Source organism: Montipora capricornis, chromosome 3 (assembly GCF_036669925.1).
Source record: "Montipora capricornis isolate CH-2021 chromosome 3, ASM3666992v2, whole genome shotgun sequence".
NCBI classification, from domain to species: Eukaryota; Metazoa; Cnidaria; class Anthozoa; order Scleractinia; family Acroporidae; genus Montipora; species Montipora capricornis.
In genome coordinates this window covers 74,218,949-74,233,615 of record NC_090885.1, presented here as the reverse complement: position 1 = coordinate 74,233,615, position 14,667 = coordinate 74,218,949, and the positions used below count along the sequence as shown (strand labels likewise).

Here is a 14,667-nt window from a genome sequence, read left to right as displayed (position 1 = left end):
CAGAAACACACGCTGAATCGACAACCACAATACGTCTCTTGTTTTTTATTCGTTACAGTGGTTGATAAGCTTAACAAACGCTACCTGGGGAGAAGTGTTTACAAAAAGTAAGAAAAATAAAGAATCCGTTCGTTTTGACCTGTTTACCACCCACATTAATTTCCTTTTAGAAAAACGACCACGAAAAAAGACCACGTGTTAAGAATAAAAGACTTCCTGAGAATCTCAATTGGATTTGATTCCTGATAATTTTTTTAATGGTGCGATAACGTTAAGTAATCTCTTCAGAATATTCGTCTCTATGTTCGTCTCCAAATGCTGGCAGCCACTTGACCAAGCCTTTCGCGCTGTCTAATCAGCTGTTTCCATTGTTACATCTTTCCTTTACTGTCAGTTTCATCTCAGAGCTACTTTTAAACCTTTGGCATTGCGGAATCACAAGCCACAAGGCTCCAACCATCGTTTATTCATGGAATGTTCTAGAATGAAAGAGACAATGCCTGTTGTCTTGTTGAATTTATAAACACAAGACAACTGACGCCATGGCTACGTGCAGCCTTGAACTCACCGGCTAGTGTTCTTTAATGACACTTTTAAACATCATATAAAAAGCTCAGTTAATTCTACTGTTTCAGCCACTCACAGAAGCAGTAGAATTAAATGAGCTTTACTGATTGAACATCGATTTATTGAGTAATGAATGAAAATGCAATAGATGACTTTGTTTGAGTGTTTCGTCACTACAGTATTTCAACAATAGAGCCACGTGAGTAAATGAAATTCGACAATGTTGCCACTCGCCAGAGTAACTATTTGTAAGTTTTTGTCTTGCAATCAGACATTGGTCAGATTGGCGCTCTATTCTTCTAACCATCTACCCTTCTGCGAACGTTTAACTTTCGACCGCGACCATATTTATTTTAACTTTATTTCGTTTTGGGGACGACCACTAGCACATGAAAAATGTCTAATATGTCAATTGAAACTGACGAGCAAATGAAAAAGTTAAGTTCTTATTCTGAGCACTTAAAAAAAAATTATTGCATTTGCACAAATCCGGCCTTTGCTGGTGTCATCTAAAGTATGAATGAGCAAGAAGCCATATGATACCATTAAAAGGCAGATCGCTTATTCGTTATTAGTTTCTTACTATTATCAGTCATATTCTCAACTATCGTTTGTAGAAAGTGACATTTTGTAGCCGTTCCGAAGAAATATTCCATAAGCCACACAATGCATTCATGATGATGAATTTGTTCCTTTCGTCAAGTTAAAAGATTAAAAACTTTTCGGAACACAACTGACAATTATGCGATAAAATTTTAAACCTCCAGCAAAATCAGCGGAAAGCCAAAACACGCGCAAGAGGTACGTAAGATCGAAAAAGAGATCTCGATGTACCACCGAAACTGCTGTATTAACTAACTCAGCTACGTACAGCTCCTAAATAATTATCGCTAACCACTAAACTGAAGTGCAATTTCAGTTTCACGACGACCATTTGCAACTTGCTCCACACTATGACAGCCTATGGAAGGACAGATCCAAATTTCTCAAAATTAAAGAAATTTCTTTCCATTTATCGGTCCGTTAAATAAACGTCGGATAAACTGCCTTATCCTTGCAGCTCCGTTTTGTAATCTTAGACAATGGCCGTCGGCTGTTCAAGTAGAAAAAATTTCCAATTTGAAAGGGATGTGTTCTTATTAGCGTTTTTGTTTTCCTTGCTGGTTAAGCAGCGATTTTGAAGAAGGGTCTATTTACGAATAGGCTAGACATAAGGAAATTTCTCCCGGTGTGTAACACCTTAACCGCATAGATCGCACAAAAGTTGAGACTTCGATAACTGAGATGCTTACCTAAAATTAGCAATGCTCGGATTTGCCAGTGAATGCTCTAGGCTTAGCAGAGCCCTTTTCACCACTACTTTTTGTTTCCACCACAGAGTATATAGAGAGATATGGCATTTACGTAACCACAGTTACACCGGTTTTGTCTGGAAGGAACGCGGGTGTGTAAGGTGGGACAACGCCCTATAGCGAAGAATTGTGTCGATGATTTTGACCGCACTAAAATGTTTACTGTTTTCCCTCTTCCTTTACGGTTTCTCACGTACCTTTTATTGAAATATGTTTTCACGGCTCGAAAAACCTTAATTAAAACACAACTGCGTTTAAATTCATAGGTCCCATTTAGTGTTAAAGGGAATGTTTAGGTTAACACCAAACATTTTATCAAAGAAAATCGAGAAACAACGGCGTCATAATTGATCGAACTGTTATCTTTATCTCAGGTAGTTTGATTATCTCTTTTTGGTAGAGCTAGTTTGGTGTGATTCGTTTCGGAATCCTCAAGGTGTTGATGAAAGTAAGACTTTTAGAGCAATAAAGATATTTCGAAAACTCACTCATTTAAAGAGAATAGTTGATTTAATTAAATAATGCACAAAGGACACATCCCGACATTTTTTTCCGAAGAACAGCATGTAGCTTTGGGGATCTAGGAACTACATATAAAAAGACAATTCCCAAATCTTTGCATGACAATATCTAGCATGCTTTTCAAGTGCTCTCTTGACTGTAGTTTAGAGCTAAAACGTGCCATTTTTACAGCCACCTGTGAAACAAACAGGAAGGGTTCCCCATTCAGTCTCCGATATCAGTCTCCTACGATCAGCCGTAGGTCACATAAGAACCTCCAGAGCTCCTTCGAGTTCCTTGCCATGAATGGAATGATAAAGAGATAAATTATCCTTTCTTTAATGGATGTTGTGCTCTTAGGGGTTCAATTAAGGATACTACAAGAATAATAAGTATTTTGGTGAAAAAATATCTGTTATAAATCGATGCTGGTTCTCGCACGATTCAGAATCATGATTAGATAAAACAACAACTGTTGAAAACACTCCAAATTCGATTAGATTTTAATCCAAGTTATTTTACTTTAAAAAAAATAAATTGGTAAAATAAAGAGACATTCAATTAGAAAAGCCGACAATGTTACTTTGCAAGGGATTTTTCTCAATTTGGACAAAATTAAATGACAAATTGTCAGTTGAAAACGGGAATGGAAAATGGACGTAAGAAATACGGCAATTCTGCTCCAATCCTCTTTGTATTTTTAGTGTACAGAGATTCCTACGTTTATACAATAAAATAACATTCCAACAAAATGTCATCTCTTCATAAATTTAATGGAAAACATTCGAAAAGAGGTCGGCTTTACTTCTCCACCTCGGAGTCTTCTTATGGTTTGCGGAATTATCCACCTTGGGGTTTTAATTAATTTTAACTCATTTGGAGGTTGCTTAAGATACACTGAAATAACATATTATAGTCAAAAAAACGCAAGACATCACAACAACTTAACAGTCACAAATTAATCAAGGTTCCTTTTAAATCAATGACTTGAAAAAAACTTTAAAGGACACATACAATCGAAGCACTTGAAGTTTTCCACGTGGACTCCTAGTGGACGAGTCATATTGTCTCTGAAACATCCCACGCGCACACAAGTCACAAGAAAAGTGCCATAGATGTACGCTTCATTAGCTGAATGCTGTCTATTGATTCATACCAATATACCAAGAAACTTTTATTGTCTGCTTGTGAATTAAGTAACGTCGAAGGTACTGTCTGATAGACAATTGAAAATGTCTGGCCGGCATTAAAACGCATCTTTAAGGGCTAGGGCTTCAAAATTAGCCGGCTTTTCATCAACCAGTCGATGCTCAAAATTTACTGATTCAAATAACATTTCAGATGCTACCTCGAGATAATACAAAGCGATAGTTTGTTTTCCAACCGTCTGCTTTGTTGGACTAGATAGCCACCGGCGACCATTATTTTCTAAATACAAGAAATAACCTCAAGATAACCGCAAGAAACGAAGAGCAAGGCACGTTGTAATGCATGCTAATTGTGCGCGGCTACTCTTAAGGAACGTTTTGACTTTCAGGAAGACGGTTATCATGGACAAAGTGCTTACATTTGTTCCATTAAACGTTCTCAAGATATACTCACTTTTCAGTTCCGCTAAACTTCGTCTTTTGTATTTAACAGTTCCTTTGTCGAGATAGTAACTTCAAAGTTGAACGTCTCTTCAAGGCGAATGCAACCAATGAACCATTAAGAGCGAAACACAGTTTCGTCACAAAGGCTTTATTCAACTACTGTACAAAGGCATGTATGCATCGGTGAACGTTCGATTGAGGTTTCTGACAGGGCAAAATCGATGAAAGACGATGTATTTGATTTACAATGTGCCTTTTGTTTACTGCACGTGCTTTGTTAACTCATAAAGGATCTGTTTGTTTACTCTTCGCCGGTGGAGCCAGTGAGGACCATAATCTGGCATTTCCGATTCATGTTAGATTCTCTTGAGCTAACGGAGAAGATCCTTGATGGAGTTCGACTTCAATTTGCATTACAAAAATGAATAAGCGTGACAAAACTAGTTCACAAGCTTAATAAATTGTCAGTTTTGTTTTAGAGACAACTTCAAACTATTTGACTGACTTGTTTTTAAAATTGTATTAAGAAATGTTTGAGGTATCGTGTAGTATAAATTCAAATATTTTATGTGGCAAATATTTACCAGAAAAGGAGGCTAGTCAGTGGTCTCCTTTGTATCACGTTTCTTCAACTTAGATAACTGGCAGATAACTTATTTTCGTCGTTTCATATCATTATCTCTAAGTCAACACAGAAAATTATTAACCATGAAGTTTCACAGTATAGGTACGAATGAGAAGTCTCTACGACTGGTTATCACATTCACTAGGAGCCGGGATAAAACAACTCGGCAAGGCAGAACGGTGTTATATGGTAAAGGACGCCTTTATCACTTAAAAATTGTTCTTAGCCGAATGATGAAAATGATATTTTTGTCGAACGCAAGATCGTGTTGCACTGGCGCTTTTTTAGAGTCAGGTTTATCAGGTTCATCGTTTGAAGTAATTAATCTGACAATGATATGCGATGAGATGGCTAACTGTCCAACATCGTAAAGAGGAGTGGGATTGTTGGACAGTGAAAGACCGCCCAACAAGAAATTTCACAAGTTAGTCAATTCAAAACATCGTGCTAGATATTAATTCCCACTCACACGTGTTCTAGGAGTTTGGTAGTCACAGCTGTTATGGTTTAAGCTTCAACAATTCATGGACCGAAACATCTGTGTATGTTTATGGATAATGTAACTAGTGGAATTTCTTACGTTTTCTTTGGTTTTTCGTGGCTAAATTATTCAATAACAAATGTGAAATTCCAATTTACAGAGCTCTGAGTAACGTCAAAAGCTCGAAGATAAAATAGAGTATCCTGAGATCACCAGAGATTATTTTGGGTTGCAAAAGTGCAAAAGCGCCACCTGTGCTTCGTCTTGTGTATAATCCACGTGTGAATCCTGCCATCAGAGCAGAATACAACAGATATCATAAATCCACCCTGAATGTCAAATAACGTCTCAGACGATGAACTTCAAGCTTTCTGAAATTTCTGTAGTTATGCCACAACGGTGCCAATTTAGCGTCAGAAAGGTGACATATTAACGAGTTAAAGTCACTCGAAAATGGCAGAAACCTACTAATTTTAATTTATATCAATTCTATCCAAACTACAGACATAAGCAAGTTTTCATACCTTTTTTACAAGAGTTAACTTCCCGGTGGTCAGAATTGGTTAAAATACGGGCGATTCAAACATAAATGTGGAGGCGTCAACCGATTCTAAAATCCGTAACCGCGCCCAACTTGGTCGACAATGAAAGGGCATGTCTGGTTATCTGCTAGGAGGGGGTCGTTTTTAAAATTTCTCGAAAGATCGATGATTGAAACTGACAACCATCAGGATGCCGACAGGGCTCTATAGGGCCGGTTGCTCGAATCCTAGTTAGCGCTAACCGTGGGTTAAGAGGTTTCCATGGTATTTATAAACCTGCATGATTAGCGCTAACCATGCTTCGAGCAACCCAGACCTGGTCTCTAGATACAACAGTGGTCGAAAGAGTGGTGGTTCACGAACATTTTAACTAAACGGCGTTATACTAGCCAATAATTAACTTTTGCGGAAACAATCAACAGCTAGAAAGAAAAGTTTGGCGACCAGGACAGCCTTTTTGATCAAAATTTGGAAAGCCATGATGAAATGAACAAGCAAGTAGTTTAAAAATGCGTACAACGAAAACAAACTGTTACTTCTAAGAGAAATCCTGTACAATTTTTCTGAAAACATGTGTGCGCAGAGATGACGGAAAATCCAATCCTATGATTTTGAATTTGAAAAACGATCAAGCAAGGTTTCCGACCAAATAACTTCTTGTTACTGATGTTTAGCATCAAAAGAGCATAAACATATTCGAAAGATCGAATTAGAAAAAAAGAATGTGAATAGCGTTCAGTACTGAATGATCAAGTACGAGCAGGGTTTTTACAGTTTTGACAGTAGTCCTGCAACGTGTTTCTCACGGCGGCTTGCCTGACCCAGAAAACGCTGAACCTTAAAGTGAATGGGGTCTCAAGACAAAACAGGGAATGAGAAATGGATTTAATCGAATTGCGGCCCTGAATTCGTCTATTCAGGTTGTGCGTTGAATAAGTGGAGCTATGTTAGGATAGGCAGCTGACTTATTTCACTGCCTTTTTGCAAACTGACAAAAAAGAACTGAGATAATGGATTAAATTGTCTGATATAAAAAAAGCTGATTATCAAATCCGGCCCGCGAGTAGGTACTCAGCTGTTTTCAAAGTCAACTAAGAAAATTCCTAATCAGATAAGTAATCACAAGATACTGATAGCCGCGACTAAGTACTTGAAATTTTTCAAGGTGCTCTTCTTGTCATGCCGGTCTTCGTTAATTATAGCAAAGTTTAGAAGTTCATCTGACATAAAATCAAGGGTTTTGTGAGAGAGAAAAATGCAAAAATGGTAGTGAAGGGATGAACTTTCGCTGGTACATTGTATTACTTTTCAGTGGTTTCAGTGTTAAAGAATCTCGCTTCGGAAAGAAACTGGTTTCTGAGTTCTTGTTCTGTGCTAACTGAGGTCCACTAGGTGTTCCCAGATGTTTGTAAAAGCTGGGATTAGCTTATGTGATGTTAACAAACCCATGTATTGACTGGTTCATTGTATCGACTTCGTAGTGCCAGTCTTATCGGCTTTCCACGATTCATCTAGCAATGCACCACCGAAAAAGATGAATTTTCCGCCGATTTTAAGCTTCGAGAGTATAATTTGGGTTAAAACTTGGCATACTTAGTCATAAAATAAAAATCCCATCGCATCGTTGCCGCTCGCAAATATTTGGCGAAGCTTGCACTCTTGAGAACAAGGTGGGTACGACGTGACAACCACTTTGTGTCATTTTCTAAGGCGCCATTTACTTTCAAAATATTAATTTCCATTTCGCTTGTATTAACCACCAGTCAGAGATGACTGAGAGACCTGCCACCATTGTCAAAAACCTTCTGTTCACTGTGGTTTGTGCGAATGCAGTTTTAACGGAACTGAATGGATTGTGAAGATATGGTAGCCTCCAATGTAAACACGGCCGAGAAATTCCCGATGCGGACTTGATATTTTGGAGTGCAGGATGGCAAAATTTCTAAACGTTTCTACTAGTTGGTATAAAACGTGTCCTGATAACTTTTCTCGTCCCTTTTGAATTAAATTTTCTTCCTGCTAGTGGCTATGAAACTCCATTTTGTGAAAATTCATTGTTAGGTGAACTAATAACTTTTCACTGGCTATTTTTTCAATTGTATCATTTAAAAAGCAAAACAAATTCCGATATTGAAAGGAACAAAATGTTTGAAAGTAGGTATTGAAATTATAAACAATAGTTTGTTTATCACAATTTTTTCGCCTTCCCAAACCAGCTACATCAAACAAGCACGTTATCATGGTCAGTTACATTTCTTAAATTTTGGCGTTTACGTTAGTAAGTTTATTTCCATTCCGGCCATTTTTTGAAGACTTTTATCAATTTTCGACTTGCTTTGAAAGCGAGATAATGTAGGTATGGTGGTAAGGCATACACGTTCAATTAAAAAAAGCCAATATTGAAAGAAAGCAATTATATTTGAAGAATCGATTGAGAGCAAAATTGCAAGAAAAACCCATGTGCGTGCTACTTCCACGGTAGCTTAAGCGTCACACACATATCACACGTCTCTTCGTCTGTTAAGGAAATGACTTACGTTGTGATCTTTGCTGTTACTCCTCAATACGATCTCGTTTCCTTTTATTGTGCGTGTTATAATGAAATGAATCGAAATTAGTCATGTTTCAAATGTTACGCGTATATCATTTGAACAATGACAATAGCGTCTTTATCAAAGCCCATTCATAAACACTTTTGCAAGAAATTAGCATTTCAGCTGTGAAGGTACACATAAGCTTTTGTGTTGATTGAATCGAAAAGAGGAGAAAGCATCTGCGGCCCTTGCGTGCCTAGTTTGTAACAAATGCAACCCAACCTTAAAATAAAGAAATATGGCTATTTTGAGAACAAAAGGTTTAAACGATGTCGAAGGCCTCATGTCATAACAGTTCGTGACTACATCGAGTCTCTAAATACAGTAGTGATAGAACGATTCCAGGAAGTTATCATCAGGCGCCCTTGTGTATGACTGGCTAGATTTACGACTACCCGCTCAAATCGACAGCGAAATTGTAAGAGCTACAAATAATATTGACTCAAATTTGACTATAATACGTTGCTCCATTTGATGGAAAATCTGTACAGAAAGATAATAGATTGCGAGTCGAAAGTGCAATGATTTATCAGCGATTTTTCACCATCACCATGAGTTCGGGTTTTCAAAAGACACAAAAAAAATTTTGTAGCATTTCGGAACAGAATTCTCACAGGTAACCGGAAACTTGCCATCCAGTGCGAAGAGAGAGGGCAATTAAGGAACTCCAGGCAAATTAGTTCTCACACAGGACTGAAGTCAGCTACTGCGGAAGTTAAAATGTTAAGAGGCGACATAAAAAAAAAAACAATCCTGTGAAATGCTCTCCATGATAGGACCCTGTGTGGGCTATCGTGATGAATTCATTTCAAAGCATCCTTATTTAAGGCACTGAAACAAAGCACCATACGGTGGCTTTTCCTGACAGGTAGTTCTTTGTGTTATCAACCATCTTTTATCATTGGTTGCCATGTAAATCAGAAAACGTTCTTAAAAGACCGTAAAGTGTGGATGTTTTGACGCAAGACAATGACAAAGTTAGCTATAGATTACACCTCATTGTGAAATGACATGGTTTTTAAAGTAATTTAATGTTTAAGCGCTGTTGAGAAAATAAATGTCAATTCATCACAAAGTGAATTCGACCTGATCTTGTCCAATTTGATCAGTGAAACCACCCGTTTTAGAAAGCAGGAAAATAATAAAAAACGCCACCACATCGCCTCTACTGTATTTCTATTCTATCGACTGTTAGAAAAGCAACAACATCCAATTGATAACTTTTTTTTAATTGCATTAAAACTATTTTCGTAAACCTCTAAACTAAAACAATGAGTTAAACATACATCGAATAATTTGATTAAATGAACGATTAAATTTGAACTTGTCGCTGCAAAACAGAGAAAGTCGTGTTCTCTAATAATATTAAGAATTTCGGGAGAAATTTGTCAGTCTCTCGATTTCAGATTCGAATATCATACGTTTTCAACTGTGTACAAGTCCAAAACTGTTCAACACTCTAGATGCACTGAGGATCTAGCGAGTTGTATCTATGTACATATGGATCTAAATTCCCTATTTATATAAATACCTTTTATATATCATAAAAACAAGAGTCGTTTTCACACTAATAACCAACATCTGGTCTCATCACAACGTAATCCATGGAAGGTCGAGGCATTCCTGTTCTGCTATCTATCGGAGTTGGTGCGTGAACGATAGACGATGCATCGGGCAAGACACTTCGATGATGAACCACATGTCCAACTGGCAGAGAATGTGACACAGATGGATGATGACTCGAATAAGCTATAGGTGGACCACACGAAATTTCTCGTCCTACGAGCGGTAAATGAGTTGAGCAAGGTCCTTTAATTTCAGTCATGGTCTGCACCACAGGATAATGAGGGGCAAAATGATAAGGGGTCGGAGCGTCGGATAATGTGCAATTTCCCGCGCAATTACTTAAGATAGGCCCTGGTGGCATTAAATGTCCTGGCGGAATCGGGCCACATAGCGAAGAAGGCGGTGGATACCCCATACCATTCATGTCATGATAACTGTAAGGATTCATGCTCTGAGTTTTCAACTTGGGTGTCGATTTTGGCTTCCTTTTGGGCTGGTACTTATACTCCGGGTGATCTTTTTTGTGTTGCTCTCTGAGCCGCTTGGCCTCCAACACGTACGGGTCTTTAGCTTCGGGTGACAGTGCGTTCCATTCAAGTCCAAGTCGTTTACTTATTTCGGAATTCAGCATTCGAGGGCATTCTTCTGCGATGCGTCGTCGCTCTTTCCGCGACCAAACCATGTAAGCGTTCATTGGCCGTTTTATGTGCTCACCGGGCTTTGTCATTATGCTGATATCCTGAATTGGTACAGTTTCACCAAATGGGTCGCGTCCGGATCGCGTGGAAATGATATGTTGGTATGAGGGCGCTCAACCCGCGCGTGTTGTTTTTATAGCTGACCCAAAACCTCTCGCTCGAGGATGGGGCTGGTAGAACAAGGCAACCACGCTACAAACAATGGAAAGCCTGAATAGGATCTCTCAGAAGTGGTTTATTATAAGAGCCCTGACGGGTATAAATTATTGATTGGCGAGAAGAATGGATTACCCACATGAATTTAACGAGCAAGAGTTCGAAAGAACAATGGAAACTGGAGAACAATCATACATAATTTAGGAAGCACGATGTCTTGTAAGTTGAGTAAACGGAGAGAAGGACGGGTGGCTGGAACTCCCACGGATTCAGTGAATTCAATGCAAGATGGATTGTTATGGAATAGTGTTTTATTAGCAGACTTTACTTGTTTATTCACAATGAACAAAATGGTGTTGAAAAATAAGGTGTAGTTCACTATTCGATACTTACGTCGTCTTGAAAGTCAATTAAAATTTTTATTATCCTTTGATCCAAAAAATATTCGAAGTAACAACAGAAACCCAGGCGCCAGGGTGATGCAAAATCCTTGGGAAAGCACGCCGCTTTCCGTGTTCTTATTTGCATTAAAAGATCTGTTTTGACGTTCTCTTAAAAGATAATAAAAGCAATTCTGAGCAGAAAGAAGTCGTGTTTACAGATATCCCACAGTGGCTTGAAAGGTTCAATTAGCCAATTTTCATTTTCAATTGACATAATATTTTACAGCAGCCAGAGCTAATGTTCGTGTTCTCATCGGTCGATGATTATTATTATATATGAGGAAGAATGACAAAATAGTTTCAAAATTCTCGACCTGTTTTTGTGACATTTGGTCGGTTTGCCTTGCAATTGGCAGTTGGCCATGAATGAAAAAGAGCCTTCAGTGGATTAATATTTGTTTATAATAAAATTGTTCGGGTGATATACCACACGAGTGCTCCACAAAGACATTGTTAAGATTACACTCTTTATGTCACTGGTGCATTAAATTTGTCCCCATGATGGCACTCAAAGCTTTAACGAATTTGTTTAAGCCTCTTTTACTCAGTGTCTGTTACTCATCAAAATCGAAAGATGACAGGTGGTGTGTCTTCACTTTTGTCGTCTCTTTGTTACAGTCACTTTTAACACAATTTTTTGCCACTTTACCGGTGGTGGAACCTTTTTATGTTATGTCAGGATTTTTTTACAGACCGCAGGCGAACTATAAACATCATGACGGCTGTACAGGTGTGTTAAAAGCTTATAAGTTATGCAATTGACATTGAGAGGTTCTTCACGACAGTGGGGGCTCATGGAAATGTCCTAATACTGCGCCTTTTGAATAGTTGAATGAAAGCAAATTGAATGGTTTTGTAAACAGCCCAGGATTTCAGCACCGAATCTAGACGAGTAGCGAACGTTGAAAACTCCGCCGAACACTTCATTATTACTAAATAAATTCAACATACCGTGAAAATATAACAATAAGGTGGAGTTGCATCTTCATTGTAGATCGGAGGAAAACACGTGCATTTCTCCCCTTTTTAGAGCTGTCTAGTTTTGACGCCATAAAAATGCATCCATGACAGCTTACTGTCGGAGGCTCAACAAGAGCTTTCCAGACTTCTCGACATTTTGGGCACGTTGCGATCTTTAGCTATTTTTTTCATTACTACCAAGCGCAAATCTCCCCATTGTAGAAAAATAGTCGTCCCTTTTTTATGTCGATATCCCATGAAGACAAAGAAGGGGGATAACTCACTATGTTTGCACGGTACAACATAAACATAACAATATTGGCCTTTCTTCCTTCTTTTAGTGACAGGTGTCTTCGAGATCTGTGTTTTTGTTTAAATGCCTTCGCTTTCAAAGGCATTTAAATTGAGCAAGTTTGAAGTGATTAGACGCCTTTCAACAAGAAAAATACGGTAGAAACAGCAATTGATTCTTTCCTAACTGCATGTACTTGAGGACATCTAACGGAGACTTAACACTAAGGAGATGCTACTTAACAATTCGAACAGTACGCTGTTGAGAACACGCGGTTGCAAATCCCACGGTGACATCTACCGCCCAGAAACCGAATCTCTTATTATCTGGTTAGAGGCCCAACACAAGGCCACTTTGTGCGCTGCAGCAGGAAGAAATTTCACAAATTGGAACAAAGAGAAAAGAAGAATTAAAGTTAAATTGATGTCCTCGGACGTGATCACATGTTAATCAGCGGGTAGTGGAAAAACATCTTGTTATCCGCAAATGTAAACTTTCGGCTTCTGATGACAAAATCACCATCTTTTTACCGTTATATGATCGTAAGTCTTGCCATAAATTTGGTTTGTGAACGTTCCACAATTTGTCCTTGTTCAGTGAAAAAGCAAGGCTCGAAATAAAGGAAAGTGGTTTGTGGGATGTGGAACCACAACACGTGGGAAAATACTCAGGTATATTGTGATAGCAAAACTAATTGTATAATTGGAATTTGATTGGATTTAGGTTTTCAGCAATTATTAATCGGTTGTCTTGATTATATTCTTTGGTTCCTTAGCCACAAAATATAACGAAGACCTTTGGTAAACTGATTGAAAGCAGCTTTAGCAATAGTTATAGAATCCCAGGACAACACAATCAACTGATAATTCTTAGCTTCTTTAGCACTGTCCGCCTCCTATCTTTGAGTTAAATCAGGGTAGTATTAAATGTGTAATCTTGAAGCCACGGAAAATTGACAATAAAACTGATAACGCGTAGTAGACAAGTCAGTTAAGGAAATTATCACACAAGCGGGTAATTTGTTTTCAAAAAAACGACAATTATTCCACTTTTAAGACATCCATTTTGTCACAAAACGGATTTTTGAAAATACCATTTGTCTTAAAATGAAAAGAAAAGTTTTGCTGTAATCGGTCAATTGTTTGGAAGTCTTTGAACTGAACAAAGCCTTGAACCGTAAGTGTGAATTTTGAATTTTACACCAGAACAACCTAACAAGTAAAATGCACTTGAACCTCGAACAACACAAAATTGAAATATTTAAGTGTCTTAAGTTAAATTAATGCTTAAAGCAACATTTTTTTCCCCAAATACAACACCAGGCGAAAAATGAAAGGTTAAGATCAAAGCAACCAGCGTCAAAAGTAAAAACACATTTGTCACCTTGGTTCACTTAATTTCCTCGGTCGTTGTAACGGACATACGCCATATACTAGCTTATATAAACTCAAGTTTATCACCGTAATTTGTCTTTTGATAAAGCTCTCAGGCTCACAATTGAAGTATCATTGATCAAAACAAAATGAATGGTAATTATTTCCTCCTTATGTAAAGGTGTGAAATTATGGGCAGCAATGAAAACAAAGTTAACCTGCCTGTGATGCTAGAAAGTGGGACTAGTATTTTAGGACACGCGGTAGACAACAGGGGTATTTCATTGCCAACGGAATTCCATCCTGCTTTATTTCAATAGGGAACTACTGATTACTCCGTAGTGGAAACCACTTGACCTAACACTGTTAATTTCACGAGTTCAACTACCGGAGGGGCAAATGAAAATGTTTTTGTAAAATATTTAAAACGTTTGAGTGCATTTTCATGCAAGCATATACAGGTTGTATTATCGCAAACACAAGGCGCACGGCGCTTCTCTTTCCCTCTTTTGTTGGTTTAAAAATAGAGTAATCTGCGTTGTTCCAATGCGTCTTATAATGAAACAATTAAGATTTTAGTTATAGAAGACTCAAACAGGCAATGTATTTGTTTCATATTCATTGTATTCTTTACGTTATCTTATAAGCTATATGTGCCAGAAATTTGTATCTGAACAAAATGTAAGCAACTATCGTTAAAAAACCGGAAACATAAGGACGCATTTTTTCTTTTTTGAAAACAAAAAAAAAAGATCGGCAACCCTAGGCTCGCTTCTTTTCCTGGGCGAGACCTCATTGTGGGAACGACGGTTACTTCGGTAAGTCAGACTTGTCATCGATGTTGTTCATGTGAATCTTTTATTTCCCCAAGAAAGTCACTTGTTCTAAAGATGTTAACTCCACGTTTCTTTAAATCCCCGGCCAT

The 14,667-nt window shown here is 38.0% G+C and overlaps 1 protein-coding gene and 1 long non-coding RNA gene across 2 annotated transcripts in view; both read right to left on the bottom strand.

Annotated features, from left to right (window-relative positions):
* Window positions 1–229: 229 nt before the first annotated feature.
* On the bottom strand, window positions 230–4,199 carry LOC138044085 (uncharacterized). Its single transcript, XR_011131388.1, has 2 exons — window positions 4,023–4,199; window positions 230–479 (listed from the first exon to the last, which is right to left on the bottom strand). It is a non-coding gene; the product is annotated as an uncharacterized lncRNA (long non-coding RNA).
* A 5,266-nt stretch (window positions 4,200–9,465) lies between these two features.
* The window catches only part of LOC138044076 (transcription factor Sox-14-like), a 6,261-nt gene continuing 1,059 nt past the window's right edge, over window positions 9,466–14,667 (bottom strand). The window contains exon 1 of the mRNA XM_068890705.1: window positions 9,466–14,667. This exon is cut by the window's right edge and continues 1,059 nt beyond it. Within this exon, the coding sequence (XP_068746806.1) occupies window positions 9,822–10,547 (726 nt within the window). The 5' untranslated portion in view covers window positions 10,548–14,667 and the 3' untranslated portion in view covers window positions 9,466–9,821.